A 24582-nucleotide genomic window follows, 5' to 3' on the forward strand; every position below is an offset into this window, starting at 1 on the left:
CTTGGGTTTGGGTTGCAAAAGGGGTGAGAAGAGGTTTTGGAGATACAAAAGGAGTAAATATTGTTTGCTGAAGAGGGTTCTTCCAGCCACAATTTCTAAAGAGAAAATCCAGAACCTCTGGGCCTCTAAGCAAGATCCCTTCACCTGAGACTGAGCAGATGAAGACATGGGGGAAAGAAGAGATTGGCATTTTAATGTATCTGGGATTATAATCCCACCTACGGGCATCAATTGGCTTTTGCTGCATGAGCCACCCTAAATCTCGGTGACAACAATAAACATTCCTCATGGTCTGCAGTTTGGTTGAGAGTTGGATGGTCCAGGCTGGGCTCAGTAATGGTCTGTGGGCCACCTGGTCTAGGCTAGGCCTGTCCAGGGCAGCTTGGTTCTCTGTTTCTCTCACCATCTTCCCAAGAACAGTGAGGTGACCCAGCCTGTTCTTCTCATAGCGAAGGCAGAGACGCAGAGGAAAGCAAGCCTAACTGCGAAAGCCTCTTTCAAACCTGTGCTTGTGTCCTCTCTGTGAACCTCTCATTGGCCAAAGCAAGACACGAGGCAAAGAACACGGATGCAGGAAGGGGTGGGGAATTGGGGTCACTTATACTACCTACCACAATCTGTGCCCACTGCCCCCATTATTCATGTAAAATTTGCTCCCCTTCATCTAAGGACCCCCCTCCTAGTTTCTTCCAATCACAGCCTCAAGCAAGAAGTCTAGGATCTTGTGAGCCACATCAGGTCCTAAGATGGCTTTTACTGGTCTAGAAGCTTATGAACTTTTTGAAAAGACAAGTTATTGTCCACTTAGACCCAACATACAGTGACAAGACAGGGACAGGATAAGGCCCATTGGCAAGGGAAGAATGAAGGGGTGAAATAGTAGTCACATAGCCATTTTGAAACTCGTGGAGTCAACATTGCCAGGTCCTCTACTTTAAAGCTAGGGAATGTAAGGCTTTGGTTCTGCAAACTAGAAGTGGCATAGCAGCACAGGAGTTGGCAAACATTTTCTGTAAAGATCTAAACAGTAAATAGGCTTTGTGGGCCACATACAGTCTCTATCACATATTCCTATTTCTCCTTTTCTTTTTTAAAGATATGAAAGTCTTTCTTAGTTTAGGAGCTGCAGTTTGCCATTGGGCCCCACACACTGGCCTGCACTGACACATCCTTCTTTCTCCGTCACACTTCTGAAAAGGGCATTTTAAAATGCACCAATTTGGGCTACTGAGCCTGCTTTCTGCTGGTGGAAAGATTGGGAGTCTAGAAGTCCTTTGACACTTTGAACAGTTGCAGTCTCTTTCCATTCAAGCTAGAGCATTTTTGCTAATCTGTTCACCTTGAAACTTTTGTGAGTTTCCGTGTATTTTATTCCATTCCACTCATACCAAGAGACAATTCTTTTTGAGGTGTGTTTAGCTCTCTAGACTTAATTACTGCTGTGTTTGTCACATTGGCTGCAGTGAGATCATGACATTAGGATTCCTGGGAGCCTGTGGTGGGCGGAATTTAAGACGGCTCCTCCATGATCTTCACTCTCTGGGTGAAAACCGTCGGTCAGCCCACACCCAGGATTGTTGATCAGTGCTGAAGGTCCTGAGGCTGTTTTTAGCAGAGTCTAAAACTTAAGCAAAGCAGTAATTATAATTGAGCAAGCAAAATTGTCCTTTAACATGGAATCAATGCTGTTACACAATCACATAAGCCCTATCTTAGTCCGTTCAGGCTGCTCTAACAGAATACCAGAAATTGGGTGTCTTCTAAATAACAGAAATGTATTTTCTGAGTTCTGAAGGCTGAGCAGTACAAGATCATGGTGCCAGCAGGTTTGGTGTCTGGTGAGGGCCCACTTCTGGTTCACAGAAGTCCATCTTTTTGCTGTAACCTCCCATGGCAGAAGGGGTAAGGTGGCCCTCTGGAGTTGTTTTATGAGGGTGCTAATCCCATTCATGAAAGCTGAGCCTTCATGACCACATCACCTCCCAAAGACCCCACCCCCTAATATCATTACATTGGGGATTGCTTTGCAACATATGAATTTTGGGGGGACTCACATATTTGGACCATGGTGAGCCCCTTAAAAGCAGAGTTTTCTCCAGCTGGGAGCAGAAGGGGATGACAAAGAGCCTGGAAGGATAAGAAGGATCTGACATGCTCTTACTGGCTTTGAAAATGGAGAGGGCCACCTGTAAGGACCAGAGAGTGACCTGTAGGAGCTGAGAGTGACCCCTGGCCATCAAGCTTGGAGGGTCCCCTTAATTTTCTGCTAGAGGTACATAGTGAATGAACCCAGACACAATGACATGCAGTGGGTGCTTAATAAAGATCTCTTGGGAAATTAAATGCTCTTGGGAGCATTAAAGTAACATTTATTGGGCTCCTGCTGTATGCCAAGCCCATTTCGAGCTGTGAGGAAACAGAGCAGAGGCGCTTATACAGTCCAGTGAAGAAAGAAATCTTCCAGAATGATTCATAAGGACATATTCAGAGCCTGGCAGCCCAAATATGCTCTGAATAAGGACATATTCAGAGCCTGGCAGGGCTGAGGAAACAGCAGTGAATCAGACCCACTTTGGCCTTGGGGTGCCCACGGTGGGTAAAGCCAGACTCCGACTCACACCCAAAGTCCCAGGCAGAGTGAAGCTTATACCTTTTGGAAAAAAGTAGGGGGAGGCTGGGTCACAGAGGTCAGCATCAGCACCTAGGCCGCAGCTCTGTGTTCCAGGAGCATTTGCCCGAGGCAAGAGGGAGCAGAGGCCCTGGCTGGGGGGCAAATCCCGACGCTATGAGGACCTGGCTTCGCGGAGCCTGTAATATTCTAACGGGACCACTGAATTCGGTTATTATTTTTATTTATTTATTTTGAGATAGGGTCTCGCTCTGTCACTGGGCTGGGGTGCAGTGGCACGATCAGGCGTTCAGAGCTCACTGCAGTCTCGACCTCCTGGGCTTAAGCAATCCTCCCGGCTCAGCCTCTCAAGCGGCTGGGACTACAGGCGCGCGCCACCACGCCCAGCTAATTTCTTCTGTTCTTTTGTAGGATTTTTCCCCTTGTTGCCCAGGCCAGTGTGGAACTCCTGAGCTCAAGCGATCCTCTCACTTCAGCCTCCCAAAGTGCTGGGATTATAGGCGTGAGCCACGCGCCCCGACTGGGTGTTTATGATTTAGAATGTTGGGAACTTAGAGCAGTGCTTGGGAAACGGTTACCAGCGTCAGCTATTTCCTTAAACTAACGTGAAGTCGACTTCAACCTTCTAGCAGTGTGGCCCTAGAATCAACACCCAGGGAGCAGCGGCCCTAGTGCGGGCGGGGACGCGGGGTGCGCATGCGTGCGGGGGTACGCGAGTGCGCGTGCGCGTCCGCGCGCAGGGCCGCCGAGGAGGGACCCAGAATGCGGTTCTCGCTCGCTGCGTGGCGGTAAAGGACCCCGGGTGTCGTAAAAGGGCCGCAGTGGCAGCGCCCCGGCCGACGGCTGTTATCCCATTTTGGACGCCGTCCTCGCTGCGAAAAGTTGGGGCAACCTGTTGCTAGTCTGTTCGTTGGTGACAGCTAGGCTTCCGCGCTCGCTGCTGGTGGGCAGCCCCGCCGTGGCCCGCGGGCTGGAAGAGGCGGCGGCGTGATGAGGCCTGTGGACGCGGACGAGGCGCGGGAGCCCCGCGAGGACCCGGGCAGCCCGCTGAGCCCGGTGCCCCGCGCCGGCCGCGAGGACCTGGCCTCCCTGGAGCGCGAGCGCGCCCGGGCGCACTGGCGGGCCCGCAGGAAGCTGCTGGAGATCCAGAGCCTGCTCGACGCCATCAAGAGCGAGGTGGAGGCGGAGGAGCGGGGCGCCCGGGCCCCTGTACCCAGCCCGCGCGCGGAGGCGGAGGAGCGGGTGGCTCGGCTGTGCGCCGAGGCGGAGAGGAAGGCCGCGGAGGCGGCGCGGATGGGCAGAAGGATCGTGGAGCTGCACCAGCGGATCGCTGGCTGCGAGTGCTGCTGAGCCGGCGGGGTCGCGCGGGGAGGAGCCGAATCCGGCGGGGAGTGTCCCGCGTGGAAGGCGCTGGGCAGGCAGGGAGGGGAGCGCAGAGCCGTGCCACTCTCTCCGCCGAGTTGGTTTCATTCTTTTTTCATAGGTAATTAGAGAAAATAATTTGATAGGTTGTTGTAAAGAGTCATGACCACTTAAAGTATTTGCAGGACGTAGACCTGCTCTGTCAGTAGGTAGGGGGAGAGAGGTGTGAAGCGGAGGTACATGCTGGAAACCTGTGAATGTTATGAGATTGGAGCGTTTGCGATGACCTTCCTGCAGGTGGTAGCATTGTGCACAGGTGGTTGGGTTTGTTTGACTCCTGGATATGAGAATATCAAGCTCAAAATTTATGTTGTGATGATGAATTTCTCCCACTTGTACTTTAGGTGGCCGACTGACGAACCGTGTTCACCTGATAAGGATTCCTGGCCGTTTGGACAGGCTCATACCAAGAGAGCCTTTCGTTTTGTCTCCCCTGTTTTTCTGCCTGCGTTTTCTCCACGTTAGCCACTCAATTTCCAGTACCATCCTGGCGGATGACTTCAGCATTAGATGGTCAGGTGTATTTTTTGATTAATAGGTGCATTCAGTTTGGAAAAGACAGCTTTCATTAACGTCCCACGTAAAGGAATATGGCCTATACGGTACGTACGCTGCTGCGTGGTCATATTTGTTCCTGTGATCTTACTGTATTTTCTTTTTTTTTTTTTTTTTTTTTTTTTTTTGAGACGGAGTCTCGCTCTGTCGCCCAGGCTGGAGTGCGGTGGCCGGATCTCAGCTCACTGCAAGCTCCGCCTCCCGGGTTCACGCCATTCTCCTGCCTCAGCCTCCCGAGTAGCTGGGACCACAGGCGCCCGCCACTTCGCCCGGCTAGTTTTTTTGTATTTTTTAGTAGAGACGGGGTTTCACCTTGTTAGCCAGGATGGTCTCGATCTCCTGACCTCGTGATCCGCCCGTCTCGGCCTCCCAAAGTGCTGGGATTACAGGCTTGAGCCACCGCGCCCGGCCACTGTATTTTCAAAGTTTGGAAATATACATACCGTGTGCTTTGCAATTGTTTTATGCTTCCTGGAATTTGGGGATTCACGAGAGACTTGAGGTTAGAGTTCTGCAAGAGAGAAGACACTACATGATTGCAGCTGCTACATCAAGAACCCAAGCCCCAGTCAAGGTTGTGAATACGACTTTGGATGAGATTGAGAAGGCCCAGTGGACGGTTGGTCTTGAAGAGTGGCAGTGTATGGACTTGAGGACCTCTGCAGACCATCAGATCAAAGGAGGAGAGCTGTTTTGCGTGGTTTTTTGTTGTTGTTGTTTTTATAGCATTTTGCTTTTTCCTGGAATGTAATTTTCCTATGACATGTTAACCGGTGCACATCGTGTAACCTGTGTGGTGAGCAACCTACAATTGGGATGAGTTCTAGGTACATGTGTTTGCTGACTTTGGGGTAAACTTTGTTAAAATACAGTCTCTGCCACAAGTGCATGTGACCTGTTCAGGGGCCCAGAGTGGCGGAGGAAGGAAAGCTTCAAGCTGGCCATGGGGGTCCCAAACAGTCATTCCAGGCTTAGATGATGACTAGCCTAGGTCATTAGAGCCCAGACTCCACAGAGACTAAAATCAGAGCTCTGCCTTGTTGTGATAAAGTTCGTTTGCTTGGAAAAACAAATGCTGAACGCCAGTTTTTAAACTCTTTGTGCAGATGACCAAAGCAATTGACTTGGCCAGGAAAAGGTAAGATAAATAAACATTTTTCAAAATGAGTTTTTTTCCTTGATAGTGGTCACTGTCAAATGGAGGTGAATTGCTTCTGACTTAGGAGTTGTTCAAAGCCTGTAGCCCAGGATGGGGTTTGAGCTGCAGCAGGGGAAGAAAGCAGACCTAGGGTAGGAAGCGGGTGCCTCATGAGGCCATGTGGTCTGGCCCCAGCCTTAGGAGAGCTGAAGTCCATTCAGGCAACTAGTATTCCTGGTGACCACAGAGCTCCACACTATGCCAGGCACTAGGACTTTCTTGGAGAGACTATCTAGCGGGTTGAGACAGGTCTGAAAACATAATTACAGTAGTGTTCGCAGTGCTGGTCTTTGATTCAACACATAAATTGAGCACCTACAGAGGCTGAGGCTACCTGACTGAACAGAGTGCTTGTAAAATTGGATCTGAGGGCCAGGCACGGTGCCTTGTGCCTGTAATCCCAATTCTTTGGGAGGCCTGAGCAGGAGGATTGCTTGAGGCCAGGAGTTTGAGATCAGCCTGGGCAACATGGTGAGGCCCTGTCTCTAATAGAAAAAAAAAAGTTGGATCTGTTATTCATAAGATGCTTAGTATTGTGTCTGGCCATAGTAAGTGCTGCCTAAGTATTTGTTAGATAATCCTTAAATGAGGAAAGCAGGAAAAAAATGATATGTACCCATATTAGATAGTGTAAGTTCTGTGGGGGAAAAAATGGCATTGGGGGATCGGGTGTGGGGTTTCTAGTTGATTTGCATGGTCAGGTGACATGTCTGATACGACATTTGAGTGAAGGCTGATGTGTGGAATATACATAGGTGTCTAGGGAAAGAGTCTTCTAGGCACAGGAATCAAGCAGGGTAAAAAGGAGAGGGACAGCATGAAGCCCCAGTGGGAAGGGAGGAAGCGGTGGGCACTGAGGTCAGAGGGAGAAGTGGCTGGATGCGAAGCTGGTGGGGGTTGCCAGCCGAGGAGCGATGGGAGCTGACCATCTGTGAAGAGGTGGCTGCCGTGCTCAGGCCTGATAGTGGGAGACAAGGACAAGAGTGGGGGCAGCGTGGGGAGTGGGGGGCAGCGCGGGGAGTGGGAGGCGGCGCGGGGAGTGGGGGGCGGCGCGGGGAGTGGGGGGCGGCGCGGGGAGTGGAGCACGAACTCTGTGGGCGGTGGCGGGTGTGGACTGCATTGGGAAGGTGCCGAGGGCCTGCCTGTGGACACGAGAGGATTCAGCAACCGTTCTGAGGCTCGGGACCTGAGCACCTATTTAGTACCATTTGTCAAACAAACTGGGCCACTTTTGAAAGTGAAGGGTGGCTCTCTTAATAGAAATTCATTTGGGACTGCAGATGTAAACAAGGACTTTCACAGGCAAAGAGGTACTTACTCTGTTTGGTGGGAGGACTTAGGGAGGAGTCCCCTGAGACCCACTGACTCTTGCTCTGAGCAGGAAGCATGGGTGCAGCTACACAAACAGCACCCCAAGCACAGGGAACACGAAACAGGCCAGGGACCTAGCGCGGCCTGCAGAGGCCACCAGTGGGTGGAAACAGGGCGGTGGGGAATGGGGGGATCCTTCTGGAGACCTGTCTTTGAGTCTTGTCTCTCAGGTAAGGCAGGCGTGCTTACAGGTAAATACCTTTCCTTTTTTTAAAAAAATTATCGCTGGGATTGTTAAATTTGCTTTAGCAAACTCATAAAGAGGAACATCATTCTATAGGATGTCAGTGGGATGGAAGGAGTAGAAGTCTAAGTAATGGTAGAAGTCAAAAACCACACAAAGGGGCCAGAAGGGAAATATTTTGCACTGGCCTATTGCCTCTGTTACCTCCCAGCCCAATTCCCTAAGCTCCCGCCAGTGTCAGGACACTGAGGATGTGCAAATGAGAAAACAAAAACCTGTATGACAAGAATCCACTTAGGATTAGGCACTTAACATACCTTATCTAATTTTCACAAATATCAGAGGTCATTTTATTATCCCCATTGTTCAGGTGAGGAAACTTCAGCCGAAAACAAAAGAGAAAACGAGCCTCAGAACTTTGCCTGGAAGAATTCAACTGGTGCCAAAGCTCTGTCACAACATCAGTAGCTCCTGGTGCGCCGTCTGCTTCCTCGACCCCCAGCTGGCACATCGGTCATGATGGTTTTCGAACCAATGGTTCAGAATGCTGAGTACTCGAGAGAGGGCTGCAGCAGCAAGCTTGGGACTGAGTTTCTGGCCTCATAGAATGTTCCATGACAGACCCTCTTTGACTGACAAGGTGTGAGGTGTCGCTCAGGCTGAGTGAGATTCAGGGGCGTGAATGCGGGCATCCACCCTCTGCTCATGTCCCATGTTCCAGATGTCTTCTGGACACCAACCAGGGGATGTCATAGGATGGATTCACTTCTTTGTTGATGTATTCATCCAGTGTGTTTTGCTGGCGATATACTAGGTCCTTGGGACACCAAGGAGCAGTTGGCTCCTTGGCACTGGAGTCATTGATTCATTTGTTCAAGTATTCTTTGAATAGGTACTGAAGACTTAGCATGCACCAGGCCTGGAGTAGACATGACAGCCATCCTCTTGCACAGCTGCTGCCTTCAGAGGGTTTGCACCCTAGTAGGTGAGATGGCCACTTAGCAGCCCCTGCCTGTGGGTGAGAAGTGCTGAGCGTGAGCAAAGCCTAGGGTGGGTGGTATCTGCCCAGCCAGGCAATAGACAAGGCTCCTTCCCTGAGGGGTCACAGATCATGTGTTACATGGTTTAAGCCATGTGGGGATGTGGGCAGGGGAAGGGAAGGTATGTGGAAGGTTCCAATCTGACTGGGTGCAGTGGCTCATGCCTGTAATCCCAGCACTTTGGGAGGCCGACGTGGGCAGATCATGAGGTCAGGAGATCGAGACCATGATGGCTAACACAGTGAAACCCCATCTGTACTAAAAATACAAAAAATTAGCCAGGCATGGTGGCAGGTGCCTGTAGTCCCAGCTACTTGGGAGGCTGAGGCAGGAGAATGGCGTGAACCCAGGAGGTGGAGCTTGCAGTGAGCCGAGATCGTGCCACTGCACTCCAGCTTGGGCGACAGAGCGCGACTCCATCTCAAAAAATAAAAAAATAAAAAGGTTCCAATCTAACTGACCCCATCCTCTCAGCAGAGAACAGCTGAGGCCCCGCCCTCTACATTTGCACGTTTCCTCATCCTGCCTGACTCCTTTGATGAAGGCGGTTTGGATCTTGGGTGCCATGATGGTAAGAGCTAAGTTCGTGAACTTTGCATCTTAGGAGTCAAGGGCAATATCCTGTGTATGAGCCTAGAGGAAGGGAACACACTTGGGGAGGAAGAGCCCCGACCCCGCTGTACACCAGACTGCAGACAGCACACAAGGTGTGGACCGGGGTCCGGAAGGCAGTTCCATTCCTGGCTGTGCTGATTACTCACCCTGTGGCCATCTCTTTGGGGGCCACCATAAAATGATAGATTTGCACTGTGTTTTCTCTTGAGTTTCCTTGTAACCTTGACATTTCATTTGACTCAGATTCATGTAAAGTAACCAGCCACCTCTTGGGCAGTTTTAGCCTTGCTCCTTGAGGTAGCACCTTGAAGACTGGTATCTGAGGCCCTCTCAGAGACTTGGAATTTCATTGTATGGTCTAGCCACACTAGCACTTCCAAGTAGGTCCTATATTGGGACTAAGAGTCTCATTAGCAGAAGATTCCTGGGTTCCAGAGATGCCCTGAGACTACAACTGGATAAAGATTGCTGCAGATGAAATTGATATTTGATCTTTCTCCCCATTGATTATGTCATATTACAACATAATTCTTGGGTATTCAAAGGCATCCTGGACTTGGGTCAGGGTGTGCCCATCAGTCTTATTATTTGTTCCATGTCCTGTAAGTCAGACACGTTTTTCTGTGTTTCTTAATTCCCACAGTCATGGTTGCACATATACTCTGAGACATGGAAGAATGAAGAGTTCCTTAATATGGTCCCTTGAGTCATTGCACTCTGACAAACCAGTCCTCTTATCTTCCTCAGGTTTGTTTCCTCTCTTTCTTGAAAGAATTTTGCTGGGTATATAATTTTAGGTTGGCGAGTAGTTTCTCTTGGTGTCATTAACATATTATTTCACTAACTTTGGCTTCTATGGTTGAGAATTCAGCTGTCACTCCAGTGTTTGGCCCTTAGAATGGAATTGAAGTCTGGGCCCCAGACCACAAAGTGCAGAGTGCGCAGGCTTCTGCGGCCCCCCAGTCCAGTTTCTCGGTGCTCCTTCACTCCTGGCCACCTGGCTGCTTTGCTGTTTCCTGGCCGTGGCAAGCATGTGGTGTGGCCCCAGGGCCTCTGCCCATGTCTAATCCCCTGACTGGGACACTGCTGCAGCTGAACCATAGTAAAAGTGGACAGAGAAAACACGAAGCATTCTTTGGAGAAGTTCTGCTGTGACGTGGCAGAGGAATAGGGTCACTGCAGAGGTAGCTGAAGGGAGGGTGTCTTTCTGTGTGTGACCATGTGTGATGTGGACAGCTGCACCAACTGACGGGACTGACCTGGTGCTGCAGGACAGACGGGATGCAGGTGGCACAGCTGCAGGCAGCAGGCGGGGTGGCCCCTGCAGCTCCGCCTGCAGGTCCTTGCCTCCCTCTGCACCTTGCAGAGTCCCTTCTCTGGTGTCAGCCAGTTCCCATAACCCCATCCCCAACCTAATTCAATGAAGCCAGCAGCCAGAGTGCACCTGCATGGACACTTCATTTCTAGAACATTTCCTTTGGGAACATTCCAACCACGACCCAAATGCTGCCCCCCCAAACCCCCAGCCCTCTCCCTGCTTTCCCCCAGAGTCCTGAACTTCAAGTTCTAGGGCACCCCAAGCAGCTTAGGCTCCCCTCATACAGCTTTCCCCACACTTCAGTCCGCCAAACCTTCTGCGGCCTCTCGGGGCCCTCACCCTCCTGGGGCAGTCCAGTTTGTTCTGAAGTTACATGTTGGATGATGATGGTTTATGAGCCCTGACCCATGAGCCTTTCCCCCAGAGGGAGCTGGCCTGAAAAGCTTCCACAAAAAGGAGGCCAGGTTCTGTCCTCCCCGAGTGGCGTCAGTGCCCTGGGCGCAAGGGCTCCCCCTGCCGGCTGCCCCCAGCCCCTGTGCAGCCCTCTGCTAACGGTGGAGAGCCCTCGCCGCCATTCAGCAGGCTGCCCCGAGTGCATTCAGCAGGTGCGCCTGCAGCGTGGAGGTGTGCAGGCAGGTGCAGTTCATGACTAAAGGATGGTCGTGCTGTTTCTTAGTGAAGCTCACAGAAGCCCAGGCTCACTGTGGATCCTTTCTCGCCCCACTCGGATCACAGGCAGCAGTCCTCTCAAGGCCCTGAGCACAGATGATAACAGGTGGGAACTTCAGAACCCTTATCCGTGTGCAGTCTGGGGGACACGTGGTGGACAGCCTTATTGGGGGGGGATGTTTGATGTGCTACTTAGAGTCCACAAAGGTCCCTTTGGAGGACTCATCCTGCAGGTCCGCTTTACTGGAGAAGGCACCAGTCTCGTCAGTGGCCAATCCAAGGAGCATCATTTCCCAACTTTTTCATTATTCTCAGGATGCTACCAGCCCAGCCCTCCTGAGAGGTCCAACAACTGTGGCTGGAAGAGGGGGGCCCTTGTTAAAAGAAGACATTCCCAGCTGCCATCCAGAGCTCATAAAACCAAGTGTTCTGGGGCTGTGGGGCGGCTGGGCAGTGTTCTTTGCATTTCTTTGCTCTGGGCCTGGTGTAGATGGAGGGAGGTGAGCAGAAGATACGTTCCCATTGTGTCTCTGCATCTGTGAGCTGTACAGCTGTGGGGAGGGCACCAGGCCTTTCTGAATATCTCTCCCCACCCGTAAGATGGGCATGGTACTCCCTGCCTGTATCCCTGCCAGAACTGCTAGGATGACTGATTGGAGAAAACTTTGCCCTAGATTAGGGATTAAATTTTTCGCTAAGGAGCCAGATAGTAAATGCCGTAAGAAGACCGGGCGTGGTGGTTCATGCCTGTAATCCCAGCACTTCAGGAGGCCGGGGTGGGTGGATCACTTGAGGTCAGGAGTTCAAGACCAGCCTGGTCACCATGGTGAGACCCTGTCTCTACTACAAAAAAAAAAATACAAAAATTAGCCGGGTGTGGTGGCATGCACCTGTAACCCCAGCTACTCAGGAGGCTGAGGCAGGAGAATTGCTTGAACCTGGGAGGCGGAGGTGGCAGTGAGCCAAGATGGTGCCACTGCACTCCAGCCTGGGAGACAGAGTGAGAGTCTGTCTCAAAACAAAACAAAACAGAAAAAGTAAATGCTATAAGGTCTCTGTCACGGCTGCTGAACCTGAATAAGTCCAGTAAGATAATGCACCCCGGCCGGGCGCGGTGGCTCACGCCTGTAATCCCAGCACTTTGGGAGGCCGAGACGGGCGGATCACGAGGTCAGGAGATCGAGACCATCCTGGCTAACACAGTGAAACCCCGTCTCTACTAAAAAAATACAAAAACTAGCCGGGCGAGGTGGCGGGCGCCTGTAGTCCCAGCTACTCTGGAGGCTGAGGCAGGAGAATGGCGTAAACCTGGGAGGCGGAGCTTGCAGTGAGCTGAGATCCGGCCACTGCACTCCAGCCTGGGCAACACAGCGAGACTCCGTCTCAAAAAAAAAAAAAAAAAAAACCCCAAAAAATACAACTGTTGGGAATACTCAGTCACCAGCAACAAGAATCCCGACAGCGTCTCCACGTGGCTGCACGTAGCGGAGGGAGATCACGCCCAGGATTCGTGCAGGAAGAAAGCAGAGGGCTGAGGGCCTCCTCCTGTATTCAGCAAGGCCAGGCTCCGTAGCCCTCAGGGAAACATTTGACCAGAACTGTGGTGTGTGGGCCCTACTGGCTGCTAGAGAGCCTGAGAGATGAGTCATTGGTTTCTAGCCTGGAGAAGGAGGCCTGTGAGATGAGACTGTCAGGGTCTCTGTGGCCCTCCCCAGGAGCTGTGTCCCTCAGGTGAGACGCTGCCCCTGCCCTCACAGCTACCTGGTACATGACCCCTGTGTCCAGCCTGTCCCTGAGAAACTAATTTCCTCCCCTCTCTCAGCCTCCTCCCTCTTCAAATATTTGTCTGAGGCATTATCAAGGATCAAACCGGTTTGATCCAGTGCAGTGCAGGAAACGTGGGCAGGGTGGAGGGGCCTGGGCTTGCTGAGCAAGCTCCTCGCTCTGAGCCTCGGTTTCCCCTTCTGCAAAGCATGGAGATCGCATCAGGTGATGAGTGAGGCCCCTCCTCTTCCTTCAGTTTACTGCTCCTGCCAAGGCCTCCACCAGCTCCCAGTGTCTTCAGGCGGGCGCTGCAGGGACTGTGAACTGCACATGGCTGGGGGCTTCTCACCCTGCAGGCTCTCACTGCCTTCTCACCGTGCACATCCGCCTCTCACACCAGCGGCCATGTGGGCCTCAAAAGGGCAAACGTGATGGTGCCTCTTGCCCCTGAAAACCCTCCAGACCATTGACCTGCCACAACAGGATCACCTGGAAGGCGCTGGGCCAGTCTGGCCACTGAAAGGGGCAGCTCTGCCTGAATGCGGCCCGGCAACAGCTAGTTCTTAAAATCACCCAGGAGCTCAGACATGTGGCTGGCGCTGCAAGGCCCAGAACTACAGGATCAAGCCTCTGTGGGGCCAGCCTGGGGGGCCTTCCCTGGTTGGTGCCCTCCTCCCCCTCCAGCCCATCTCCACACTGGACCCCTGCTGCCCATCCCAACTTCTTGATTCCCCAGAACACTGGTTCTTTGTGCCTTGTTCCTCACTGTCCCACATCCCAAAGGCATCGACTCCTCCAAGCCCGCCTCCCACTCCACTCCCACTTCACTCTCCCCGTGCCCTTCCCAGGCATGGGTCCCTTCACCCCCCAGCACAGGCCCCGCCCTCCTCCTGGCCTCCCTGCTTCTCCCTCCCCAGTCACCTCTCCTTCACCACATCCTCCGTGCACATGGCGCCCTCTGTGGCTGATGACTCCCTGGATCCCAGGGATCCCAGCCTGAATCCCAGCCTGGCTCATCGTGCATCTCCCAGCCCAGGGCAGGGACTGGAGAGCTCGGATCAACTTATGGCCCCCACCTGCTTGGCCTGGTGCTGGACCTGGGGCCACACTCAAGTGGCTTTCTGTTGTATCTGCTGAACACAGACATCCGGAGAAGGCCCCATCTGGTCCAGATTCCAGAGGACAGAGGAGTCACTTCCAGAGCTGTTCTCATGACACTCAGGACAGGCTGGACAGGCCGAGCCTCACCTGCCCCACTGCATAACTTGTGTCTTCCTGAAACCTCCTGATCCCCACCTGGGCCCGACTGACTGGGGATGTCTCCTGCCTGCCCATCTCTGTGGCGATAGGGCAGCCTTGCCAAAACAGGGCCACATCCTAGCCTTCCCGGGGGCTGACTGTTGGGCCCCTTCCCGTCAACGGTTGCTCTTTACCCTGGTTAACATGTGGAAACTTGTGGTTTGAGCTCTTCATCTGGCCTTTTTTTTTTTTTTTTTTTGCGACAGAGTCTCACTGTAGCCCAGGATGGAGTGCAGTGGTGCGATCTCAGCTCACTGCAACCTCCACTTCCCAGGCTCAAACAATTCTCCTGCCTCAGCCTCCCGAGTAGCTGGGATTACAGGTGCGCGCCACCATGCCTGGCTAATTTTTGTAGTTTTAGTAGAGACGGGGTTTTGCATGTTGGCCAGGCTGGTCTCGAACTCCTGTCAAGTGATCCACCTGCCTTGGCCTCCCAAATTGCTGGGATTACAGGCGTGAGCCACTCCCAGCTGCCTCAAGGGCAACTCCCCCACATGGCAATAATCAGGACTCCTAGAGCAACATTCCTGAATAAAGTCAGAATAATTTTCTCTTTAGTCCTCTGACTCAGAGGTCTGAGTTGAACCCTTTCTTGGAAAATGCCGCCTCCCTCCTGAGAAGAGTCTCCAAGGGGGCTTGTCCCCAGAGTTACCCAGGTGAGTTACTCCAACAGGGGCAGCCCTGGTGGTTTGGTGACACTCCAGTGGCCTGAGCAGGTCGGGGGGTGCAGCAGTTTCCACCTGATGGATGTCCTGATCCTTCCTCCCACAGCGGTGAAAGATTAAAGTGAGTGATCGGGCGTGGTGGAGCGCCCCTGTAGTCCCAGCTACTGGAGAGGCTGAGTTGGGAGGATCACTTAAGCCCAGGAGTTGGAGACTGCGGTGAGCCGTGATTGTGCCACTGCACTCCAACCTGGGTGAAAAAGCAAGACATTGTCTCTAAAAATAAATAAACGGGGCCGGGCACGGTGGCTTATGCCTGTAATTCCAGCACTTTGGGAGGCCGAGGTGGGCAGATCATTTGAGGTTAGGAGTTCAAGACCAGCCTGGCCAACATGGTGAAACCCCATCTTTACTAAAAATAAAAAAATTAGCTGGGTGAGGTTGTGCATGCCTATAATCCCAGCTACTCAGGAGGCTGAAGCAGGAGAATCACTTGAACCGGGAGGCAGGGGTTGCAGTGTCAGGCCTCTGAGCCCAAGCCAAGCCATCGCATCCCCTGTGACTTGCACGTATATGCCCAGATGGCCTGAAGTAACTGAAGAATCACAAAAGAAGTGCAAATGCTCTGCCCCGCCTTAACTGATGACATTCCACCACAAAAGACGTGAAAATGGCCGGTCCTTGCTTTAAGCAATGACATTATCTTGTCCCTGGCTCATCCTGGCTCAAAAAGCTCCCTCACTGAGCACCTTGTGACTCCCACTCCTGCCCGCCAGAAAACAAGCCCCCTTTGACTGGAATTTTCCTTTACCTACCCAAATCCTATAAAACAGCCCCACACTTATCTCCCTTCACTGACTCTTTTCGGACTCAGTCCCCCTGCACCCAGGTGAAATAAACAGCCATGTTGCTCACACAAAGCCTGTTTGGTGGTCTCTTCACATGGACTCTTCACATGGACGCGCATGACATTTAGTGAGCCAAGATGGCGCCACTGCACTCCAGCCTGGGTGATAGAGCGAGACTCCATCTCAAAAAAAATAAAAATAAAAATAAATAGATAAAAATTTTAAAACAAAGTGATGACCAGACTGGCCAACATGGTGAAACCCCGTCTCTACTAAAAATACAAAAAAATTAGCCTGGTGTGGTACACGCCTGTAGTCCCAGCTACTCAGGAGGCTGAGGCTGGAGAATTGCTTGAACCCGGAAGGTGAAACTTGCAGTGAGCTGAGATCACACCACTGCGCTCCAGCCTGGGCAACAGAGCGAGACTCTGTCTCAAAAAAAAAAAGAAAATATATATATATACACACACACACATATATATACACACACACACGTATATACATACACACACACGTATATACATATATACACGTATATACATGTATATACATATATATGTGTATGTATACGTGTATATATCTCGCAGTGAACGCGCTTCCCGCGGAGCTCTGCCTCTGGGGCAGGGAGTCTCCTTCTCTCTCCCGATCCTCTGGCTGAGGTGGTAGGATGGTGGCCTGTGCTGTGCGACCTTATCCCAAGAGGGAACTTCCCAGCTCAGGAGTGAGCAGAATGGACCTGTGCCTGCTCCCCAAGGGGTCACCAGTGGGGCCACTCTGAGCGTCCCCCACAGGACACCTGGGCAGAGGCAGTGTGTTCTGAGAAAGCCGGCCCTTGTGAGACCTGCTGCTCCCGTGTGCACCAAGGGTTTTCTGTGTGGAGCCACAGCCCCGCGGACACAGGCCTGGCCCATGTGCTGGTGGAGGCTGTGTTGGGAGAGGTTAGGGAACTTGCTGGAGGCTGACCCTCTGGAAGGTCTCTACCGAGAGAGGCCTTTGAGTGTGGGCCTACTTTGACTGGGGCAGGATGTGAACACAGGCCCCTACCTCCATGCTCCTTACCTCGGCGCTCTCCAGGACTCTCTCAGCCTCCCATGCACAGGCCCTCTGAGTGCCTCCACTCTAGAGATGGGGAGGGGTGCTACCGTGCCTGAGACCAGAGTCCCTGGAGCCTTCGTGCTGTCTAAGCCCTGTGACTGCTCTGGGTTTGGTAAGTGCCAGGGCTCAAAAAATAACACCCCAACGTGTAAACCTCGGAAGCAAAAGTTTCTCTGTCCTGCTCCCACCCTCCTGTCTCCAACCCCTCCTTCTCCTCTGAGAGGCTTCCCCAAACCCTGCCGTAAAACCCAGAAATACGACTCCAGTTCTCCACTCCCTTCCCTTTCTGTGTAGAAACCAGCCTAAAGAAACCCTCTGGCCTGCTTTATTTGACTGTAGGTCATAAGAGCTCCATTCCAGAGAGGGTCTTACCCCACACCTAGAAGGAAGGAGAGCTGCTCAGAGAGGCCTCAGGGAATCTGACCCGACAGGCCCTGCCGGGTTCTCCTCCTGGTCTACGAGAGTCTGGCCGGGTTTTCCTCTTGGTTTATGAGCGTCCGGCCTTACTTTTGTGTCCAATCATATTTCCATACTTTGCTGAACTGTGTTTATGTTTGTAAACATGGACAGTTTCCCCCAGATCCTTGGGTCTTCATCTTGAAGGCTGCCGTGCCACATAAGCAACCATCAAATACATCTGTTATGCTCTTCTCCTATTCATCTGCCTTTTGCCCGTTGATTTTCAGTGAACTCCCAGAGGATGAAGGGGAGTTTTCCATTTGGCCCCACAGGGGAGGAGCCAGCGCGATTGAGGTGGAAGCTGGGCCTCTGAAGGACACAGGGTGTTCTAAGAAAGGGGTGACGGGGCAGATCCGTGTTCACACACACGCCCAGGGTGAATTCACTCTCAGACGTCTCCTCGTGTCAGCACGCTGGTGCCAGAACACTCTGATGTTGACACAAAGGGCCACGGAGTCACCACTCACTCCTCACACACTCACCCCGTGGCCGCTTACCCAGGGAGGGCCAGGGATGAGGACACCACTGTGGCTCAGTGATGGCCCCAAGACACAGGTGAACACTGTAAAATGCGGATGCCTGGAGGCAGCCCACACCCTGGGCCTTGGCTGGGAGAAAGGTTCCAGAAAGATCACAACGATGCATTTCATCAGAACTGAGCACATGAATGGGGAGGGGCAGGACTTCCTGAATGTCCCAACCCCACTGTCCCACCCTCTGTGTCAATATGAGGTTGCCTTATAAAGCACAAGAGGATGCCAGTGCAACATTTTCTCGGCCCTGCCAGCCCCCAGGAGGAAGGTTTGTCTGAATCCAGCACCATGACGGAACTGGAGACAGCCATGGGCATGATCATAGACGTGTTTTCCCGATATTCAGGCAGCGAGGGCAGCACGCAGACCCTGACCAAGGGGGAGCTCAAGGTGCTGATGGAGAAGGAGCTACCCGGCTTCCTGCAGGTGAGCCCAGGCCAGCAGTGCTGGACTCAGCAGGGCCTGGGGAAGAAGGGGAAGGCGTGGCAGGCAGAGGGCCGAGAGCTGCTGCGGTGGGGTGGGGTCGGGTCGGCAGTCAAGGGGCTCAGAGGCAAGAGGGACAGATCCTGAAATGCCCTAGAAGCCCAGCCAAGGAACGGACCGACCTTGGCATCAAGGCAGGGGACGCCGGAGCATCTGAGCAGGGAGAGGGTATGGTCAGCTTGATCCCTGAAACATGGAGTTGACCCCAGTGTATTTGTGACAGGCCTGGTGGGAGAGTGGGACTCAAACCTGTGCAGTGCGGGCAGGGGCGGAATGCAATCCAGGGCCGCCATTTGCAAGTTTGCCAAGCCCTCGAACCCTCGGGGCTGTCCTTCAAAGCTGCCAGCCATAAACGCCCCAGCTCCACCTCCCACTTGTCCGCCTTCCCTGCTCCCATCCCCAGGCCCCTTGTTGCCTGGTATTAGTAGGGCCGGCAGGAAGGACAGGAGGAGGCTCCATCCTGGCACCTGTCTGCACAGAGCTGCGGACCTCCCTTGGGCTCCCTGCCAGGGAGAAGCCACTGGCCTGAGCCTCACAGAAGGCCCCTTGGGGTGGCCAGGACCAGCTTCCTTCCACCTGGGGCAGCCTCCATCTGGGCTGAACAGAAGCCCTCCCCTCTCCGTTTCCCCTTCTCTTTGACCCCTGTCCTCTCCTTCTTTCTCACTCCCCCACTTTCTTCCTTCTTTCCCCTCCCCTTTGGGCCCCACCAGATTCTGCCGACCTGACCTACCGTCTAAGGGGCTGACCCACATGGATGCTGATAATCGAAAATGAAAGCCTGACATTTTCAGCCCTAGAATCACTTCAAAGACATGAAACACTTAGGAACATTGCTGCTTTTCTTTTTTCTTTCTTTCTTTTTTTTTTTTTTTTTGACAAGCTGTCACTCTGTCGCCCAGGCTGGAGTGCAGTGGCAGGATCACGGCTCACTGCAGCCTCTGCCTCCCTGGGCTCAGGTGATCCTCCCACCTCAGCCTCCCAAGTAGCTGGGACTACAGGTGCATGTCACCACAGCCGGCTAATTTTTGTATTTTTTTTTAGAGACAAGGTCTCACCATGTTGCCCAGACTGGTCTGAAACTCCTGGGCTTAGGCAATGCATCCACCTCGGCATCTCAAAGTGCTGTGATTACAGGCGTGAGCCCCAACACCTGGCCTCATTCTATTTTCTAAATGTAAATTCTGTAAAGGTATCTTTTAAAAATAAAGTTCTGTTTTTGGTAGAAAATGTAAAAACAGATAAATATGGAGGGAAGAAATCCCCCCTGGAATACAGACTCTTCCTCTCCCTTCCAGTCTTTTCCCCATGTGAACGTTGCTGTGAGTGGGATTTATATGCAGTTTAATTTCTTTGTGAGCTTAACATTACAGCATAAAATCTCAAACTCTGATGTTCATTAAACACCCCAGCCCCATCCTCGGAACTTGGGCTTGGGACTCGGGGTGTTCTGATAATCATCAAAGGATGAGAATTGAACCCATGAGGACTTTGATCCAAGACACTGGGGTGTGGGGAAGCGCAGGTGTCCTGGGAACACACTTTGAGAAGCAATGGCTAAGCTGGGGGTCCTCAAACTTGTGTTACATTAGAATCACCTCAGGGATCCCAGGCGCGGTGGCTCACACCTGTAATCCCGGCACTTTGGGAGGCCGAGACAGGCAGATCACGAGGTCAGGAGATCGAGACCATCCTGGCTAACACGGTGAAACCCTGTCTCTACTAAAAATACAAAAAATTAGCCGGGCATTGTGGTGGGCGCCTGTAGTCCCAGCTACTCGGGAGGCTGAGGCAGAAGGATGGCATAAACCCGGGAGGCGGAGCTTGCAGTGAGCCGAGATCGCACCACTGCACTCCAGCCTGGGTGACAGAGCGAGACTCCGTCTCAAAAAAAAAAAAAAGAATCACCTCAGGGAGGCCCCGGGTGTCCTTCTCAGCCCTGCCTCCAGATGCTGCTGAAGCCTAGCAAAGCTGGAGTCGGAGTCAGAGAACAATGTCTGCCTGAGGGCAGGGCTGGGCTGGCCTTGTGGCCTTATCTGCTCCATGCCCAGCCCAGGCCCCACAGTTGGAGCTTTGTAAATACAAGGTGACTGGCTACAAACTTTGTAAACATCACTTGAAATGGCCGCAGGGTATTGTGACGTGGCCAAACCACTATTTGTTTGCTATTGAATTTATACTTCCCTGCCTTACTTTTGCTATTGCAAACCATGCTGTCACTAAGGTTTTCATGCACACAGTTGTGTCTTGGTCAGACGATCTGTGTCTACCAATTTTAATTGTGTTTTTTTCCACCTGGACACACGGCTCTCTGGCCCAGGGCTGGGTCATCAGCACCCCCTGCTGCTGCTGTTCAGATCTGCTTCCTGGTCCCGCTTGGTCCCATAGTGAGAATGCTTTGCCATCACATGGGCAGGCTCTGAGAGCCCTGCCGGCCTGGCCTTCTCAAAAAAGACCTGAGAGCTTGGGACCCCAAGCCAGGGTACCCAAGCAGAGAGGAATAACAGGGCTCAGGGTGCTCCGTGCTCGCTCCACACCTGGGGCTCAACCCTGGCTTTCCCTGGCTCCCTGTGTGACCTCAGGGCAGGCCCCTTGGGCCCTCTGGGCCTTATCGTCTTCATCTGTAACAGGGCGATGCCTCTGCCGTGCCTGGTGGTGTTGAGGAGTTCATGTTTGTGTAAGCAGCTAGTTCAGTGCCAGCACGAGATGGGATGCCCATGACGTTAGCAGTGCACAAAAATATAAGAGCAAGGACTGGACGCATTTCCTGAGAACAGCCATCACTGTAAAGCACATTACAAATCCAAAGACAACCCCCTGCAAAAACTAAAACTGAAACTCCTTCTCGCAGAGCACAACACAGTTCCCATTTGCTCTAATAACATTACGAGTTAGTTCATGTCATGCCAGATAGCTGAAGGCAGCTCACAAGGTAAGGCCAGGAACGCCATGTGTCTGCTATGCACAGCTGGGCCTGGCCCTGAGCCTGAATGATAGCAAAGGTGATGCAGATGTGGGTGCCCTGCTCCTGCCCAGCAGTGGTGCTTGGTGGAGGCTGAGGCCTGCACAGGGCCTCGCTGCTGACCTTGGTCCTCTCTCTCCTCTAGAGTGGAAAGGACAAGGATGCCGTGGATAAACTGCTCAAGGACCTGGACGCTAATGGAGACGCCCAGGTGGACTTCAGCGAGTTCATCGTGTTCGTGGCTGCAATCACGTCTGCCTGTCACAAGTACTTTGAGAAGGCAGGACTCAAATGATGCCCTGGAGATGCAGATTCCTGGCAGAGCCATGGCCCCAGGCTTCCCAAAAGTGTTGGCAATTATTCCCCTAGACTGAGCCTGCTCATCTACCTCGGATGAATAAATGCTCATGAAATGATCCTGGTCTCACAGAAACTGGCTATTCCTTAAAACTTCAGTGTCCTCTCCCCACAAAACAGAATTCACTAATTAAATCTGTCATTTCATTAATCTGTCATTTCATTACTCTTGCCTGCCTACAGTGGTGAGACAGATGAAGAAGATGGGGCAGTCGATAAGAATCCATTTGTTGGCCATCTTCTGAGTGCCCACTGAGACGCAGTCCCATCTTCTGCCGTGTGAATGCCACCATGTCCTGAACCCGAGGGAGGCTCCGGTACACACATCCATGTATTCATCTACTTAGCAATTCATTTAGTCGGTCACGTAGCCACCCATTGAACCTGGGCCCCTCCATCTCTCCAAGCAGCGTGTTTCTTTCAAGTAACATACTTTTATTATTTATTTATTTATTTGAGATGGAATCTCACTGTTGTTCCCCAGGCTGGAATGCAATGGCGCGATCTCAGCTCACTGCAACCTCTGCCTCCTGGGTTCAAGCAATTCTTCTCCTCAGCCTCCTGAGTAGCTGGGATTACAGGTGCCCGCCACCACACCTAGCTACTTTTTGTATTTTTAGTAGAGACGAGGTTTCACCATGTTGGCCAGGCTGGTCTCGAACTCCTGATTTCAGGTGATCTGCCCACCTCAACCTCCCAAAGTGCTGGGATTACAGGTGTGAGCCACTGCACCCGGCAAAGTAACGTACTTTTAATGATGCAATACTATTTTTGCCACAAAGACCAGGAAACACCATAACAGAGAAACAACGCATTCCAAGAGAGTATTAGAATCATCAGTGAACAACTGCTCACATCACCCGTGTTTAGTTTCATGACACTAATGTTGGGAGCACCCAAAACGACTCAAGTGAGGTCTCGGATGATGGACAGGTAACTGGATCTGGTTTTAGGGCTCCTATCATTTTTTGGATACCCAACATTTAAAGCCTCTTCCTATGTTTGAAGACATTTTCACTAGAGAAGGTCTATCACCAAAAGATCCTAAACTTGGAGGTGAAATAACAATATGAGGCTTTGGTGGATCCCTCTTTGGGGAAGGGACTGCAGATTGCAAATGCTTTTGCTAGAGAGAGAGTTGTGTTAGGTTAGATGGGAGCAGATACACATATTTAAATGAAGTAAAAACTAATAATGGGGGAGAAGTAAAGTTAATAATGGGGAAAACAAAAGGGTGGACTGCCAGAATGGAAACCTTTCTTTTTTTCTTTGAGAGACAGGGTCATGCCCTGTCACCCAGTCTGGAATGCAGTGGTGCTATTGTGGCTCACTGCAATCTTTTTTTTTTTTTTTTTTTGAGACAGAGTCTTGCTCTGTTGCCCAGGCTGGAGTACAGTGGCGCGATCTCAGCTCACTGCAAGCTCTGCCTCCCAGGTTCACGCCATTCTCCTGCCTCAGCCTCCCGAGTAGCTGGGACTACAGGCGCCCACCACCATGCCTGGCTAATTTTTTGTATTTTTTAGTAGAGACGGGGTTTCACCATGTTAGCCAGGATGGTCTCGAGGCTCACTGCAATCCTAAACTCCTGGGCTGAAGCGATCTTCCTGCCTCAGCCTCCCAAGTAGCTGGGACCATGAGTACGCACCACCACGGCTGGCTAATTTTTTGTAGAGACGGGGTTTTGCCATATTGCCCAGGATGGTCTCGAACTCCTGGGCTCAAATGATCCTCCCACCTCAGCCTCCCAAAGTGTAGACGTTACAGGCATGAGACACACGCCCAGCCTGTTTTTCTTTTTTCTTGCTGTTTAACAAATTAGCTGCCGTCCTGTAAATGACAAACCACCCAGCTTATCAGTTTTGGGGGGAGGCAGAGCTCTCACTTCCCAGCCTCTCTCATAGCTGGGGTGCAGGCACCTGACCGGGGCTCTCCGAGACTCTGTTCTCACCCCAGGCTTGGAATTGGACAACTGACACAAACAGGCAGGGACCTGAAAAACCTCTTATGGGTTTTACAGCAGTGCCATATGGGAGGTTTCTGGCTATGTAGCTATGAACATCATCCTCCAGGACTCTTAAAAGAAAGAAGTCTTTTGTAAATCAATCACCTAGGCTGGATTTCTGTGCTTTGTGACTAAGAACCGGACTACTGGAGCAGGAAAACAACAGCGTGCCACTTCCCCCAGTGTCCTTCCTGGGTAATCTCTGATGGGTCTTGGTAATTCCTGACCTTTCCTTATGGAGACGACAGGGTCCATCCCTCCTCAATCTTTCTTTCATCTCTCCTCAATCTTTCTTTCATTTCATCCTAGCTTCTTGCTCTGCACCAAATAGGAGATTACGTCTGGTTTGGAATTCAATTCCCTGCCCCAAGACGGCAGCCTCCCATGGTGCTCTGTCATTGATTTCTGTTCAGGGTCTTCTGAGCAGGATGCAGATGCCTCGGTCCTGGAGGTAAAGTCCACAGTCACTTCTCTGGAGTTTATACCAGTTCTGCATGAAGCAAAAGCCAGGCCCAAACAGTACGGATTTTTTTGGTTGCTGTTGTCATTTTGTTGTTTTGTTTCCTTTTGTTTTGAGACAGGGTCTCACTCTGTTGCCCAGGCTGGAGTGCAGTGGCGCGATCACAGCTCACTACAGCCTTGATCTCCTGGGCTCAAGTGACCCTCCCACCTCAGCCTCCTGAGTAGCTGGGACTACACGCATGCGCCACCACACCCAGCTAATTGTTTTGTTGTTTTTTTTTTTTTGCAGAGACAGGGATCTCACTCTGGTGCCCAGGCTGATCTGGTATTCTTGAGCTCAAGTGATCTTCTCACCTCAGCTTCCCAAAATGCTGGGATTACTGGTTTGAACCAATGCACCCAGCCCCTAAACAGTAGGTTTTAATGGCTGCAAGGAATTTATTGGAATGAGGGCACCATCGTCTGCTCATTGTTAAAGGTACTGTTCTTCATATTTTTGAGAATGTATGTTCCTATTTTTGTTTTTAGAAAGTATGCTACAATTAACGTTTTCATGTATAAAGCTTTCTTTTGGGTTTTTATTTGTTGTTGTTTTTTGTAAGATGGGGTCTTGCTATATTGCCCAGGCTGGTCTCAAATCCCTGGCCTCAAGTAACAC

General features: G+C 51.8%; 2 protein-coding genes across 2 annotated transcripts; both read left to right on the forward strand.

The window, feature by feature from the left end:
- The first annotated feature begins 3345 nt into the window (after positions 1-3345).
- LOC101019021 (putative MORF4 family-associated protein 1-like protein UPP) lies at positions 3346-4731 on the forward strand. The gene is made up of 2 exons (XM_009206488.4): positions 3346-4112; positions 4396-4731. The coding sequence occupies exon 1, from the start codon at positions 3620-3622 to the stop codon at positions 3977-3979; it is 360 nt and encodes a 119-aa protein (XP_009204752.1). The 5' UTR covers positions 3346-3619; the 3' UTR covers positions 3980-4112; positions 4396-4731.
- Positions 4732-17852: 13121 nt separating this feature from the next.
- S100P (S100 calcium binding protein P) lies at positions 17853-21611 on the forward strand. Its single transcript, XM_009206487.1, has 2 exons — positions 17853-18087; positions 21249-21611. Exons 1-2 carry the CDS (start codon positions 17884-17886, stop codon positions 21396-21398), a joined length of 354 nt encoding a protein of 117 aa, XP_009204751.1. The 5' UTR covers positions 17853-17883; the 3' UTR covers positions 21399-21611.
- Positions 21612-24582: the final 2971 nt, after the last annotated feature.

The sequence above is a fragment of the Papio anubis genome, chromosome 3 (genome assembly GCF_008728515.1).
Source record: "Papio anubis isolate 15944 chromosome 3, Panubis1.0, whole genome shotgun sequence".
Lineage (NCBI taxonomy): Eukaryota > Metazoa > Chordata > Mammalia > Primates > Cercopithecidae > Papio > Papio anubis.

Excerpts from the sequence above, each read along its gene's own strand:
- S100P (XM_009206487.1), top strand. The coding sequence starts at position 17,884 with ATGCCAGTGCAACATTTTCTCGGCCCTGCCAGCCCCCAGGAGGAAGGT. Across the intron at positions 18,088-21,248 it reads AGCTACCCGGCTTCCTGCAG|AGTGGAAAGGACAAGGATGC; the intron begins GTGAGCCCAGGC and ends TCTCTCCTCTAG.
- LOC101019021 (XM_009206488.4), top strand. The coding sequence starts at position 3,620 with ATGAGGCCTGTGGACGCGGACGAGGCGCGGGAGCCCCGCGAGGACCCG.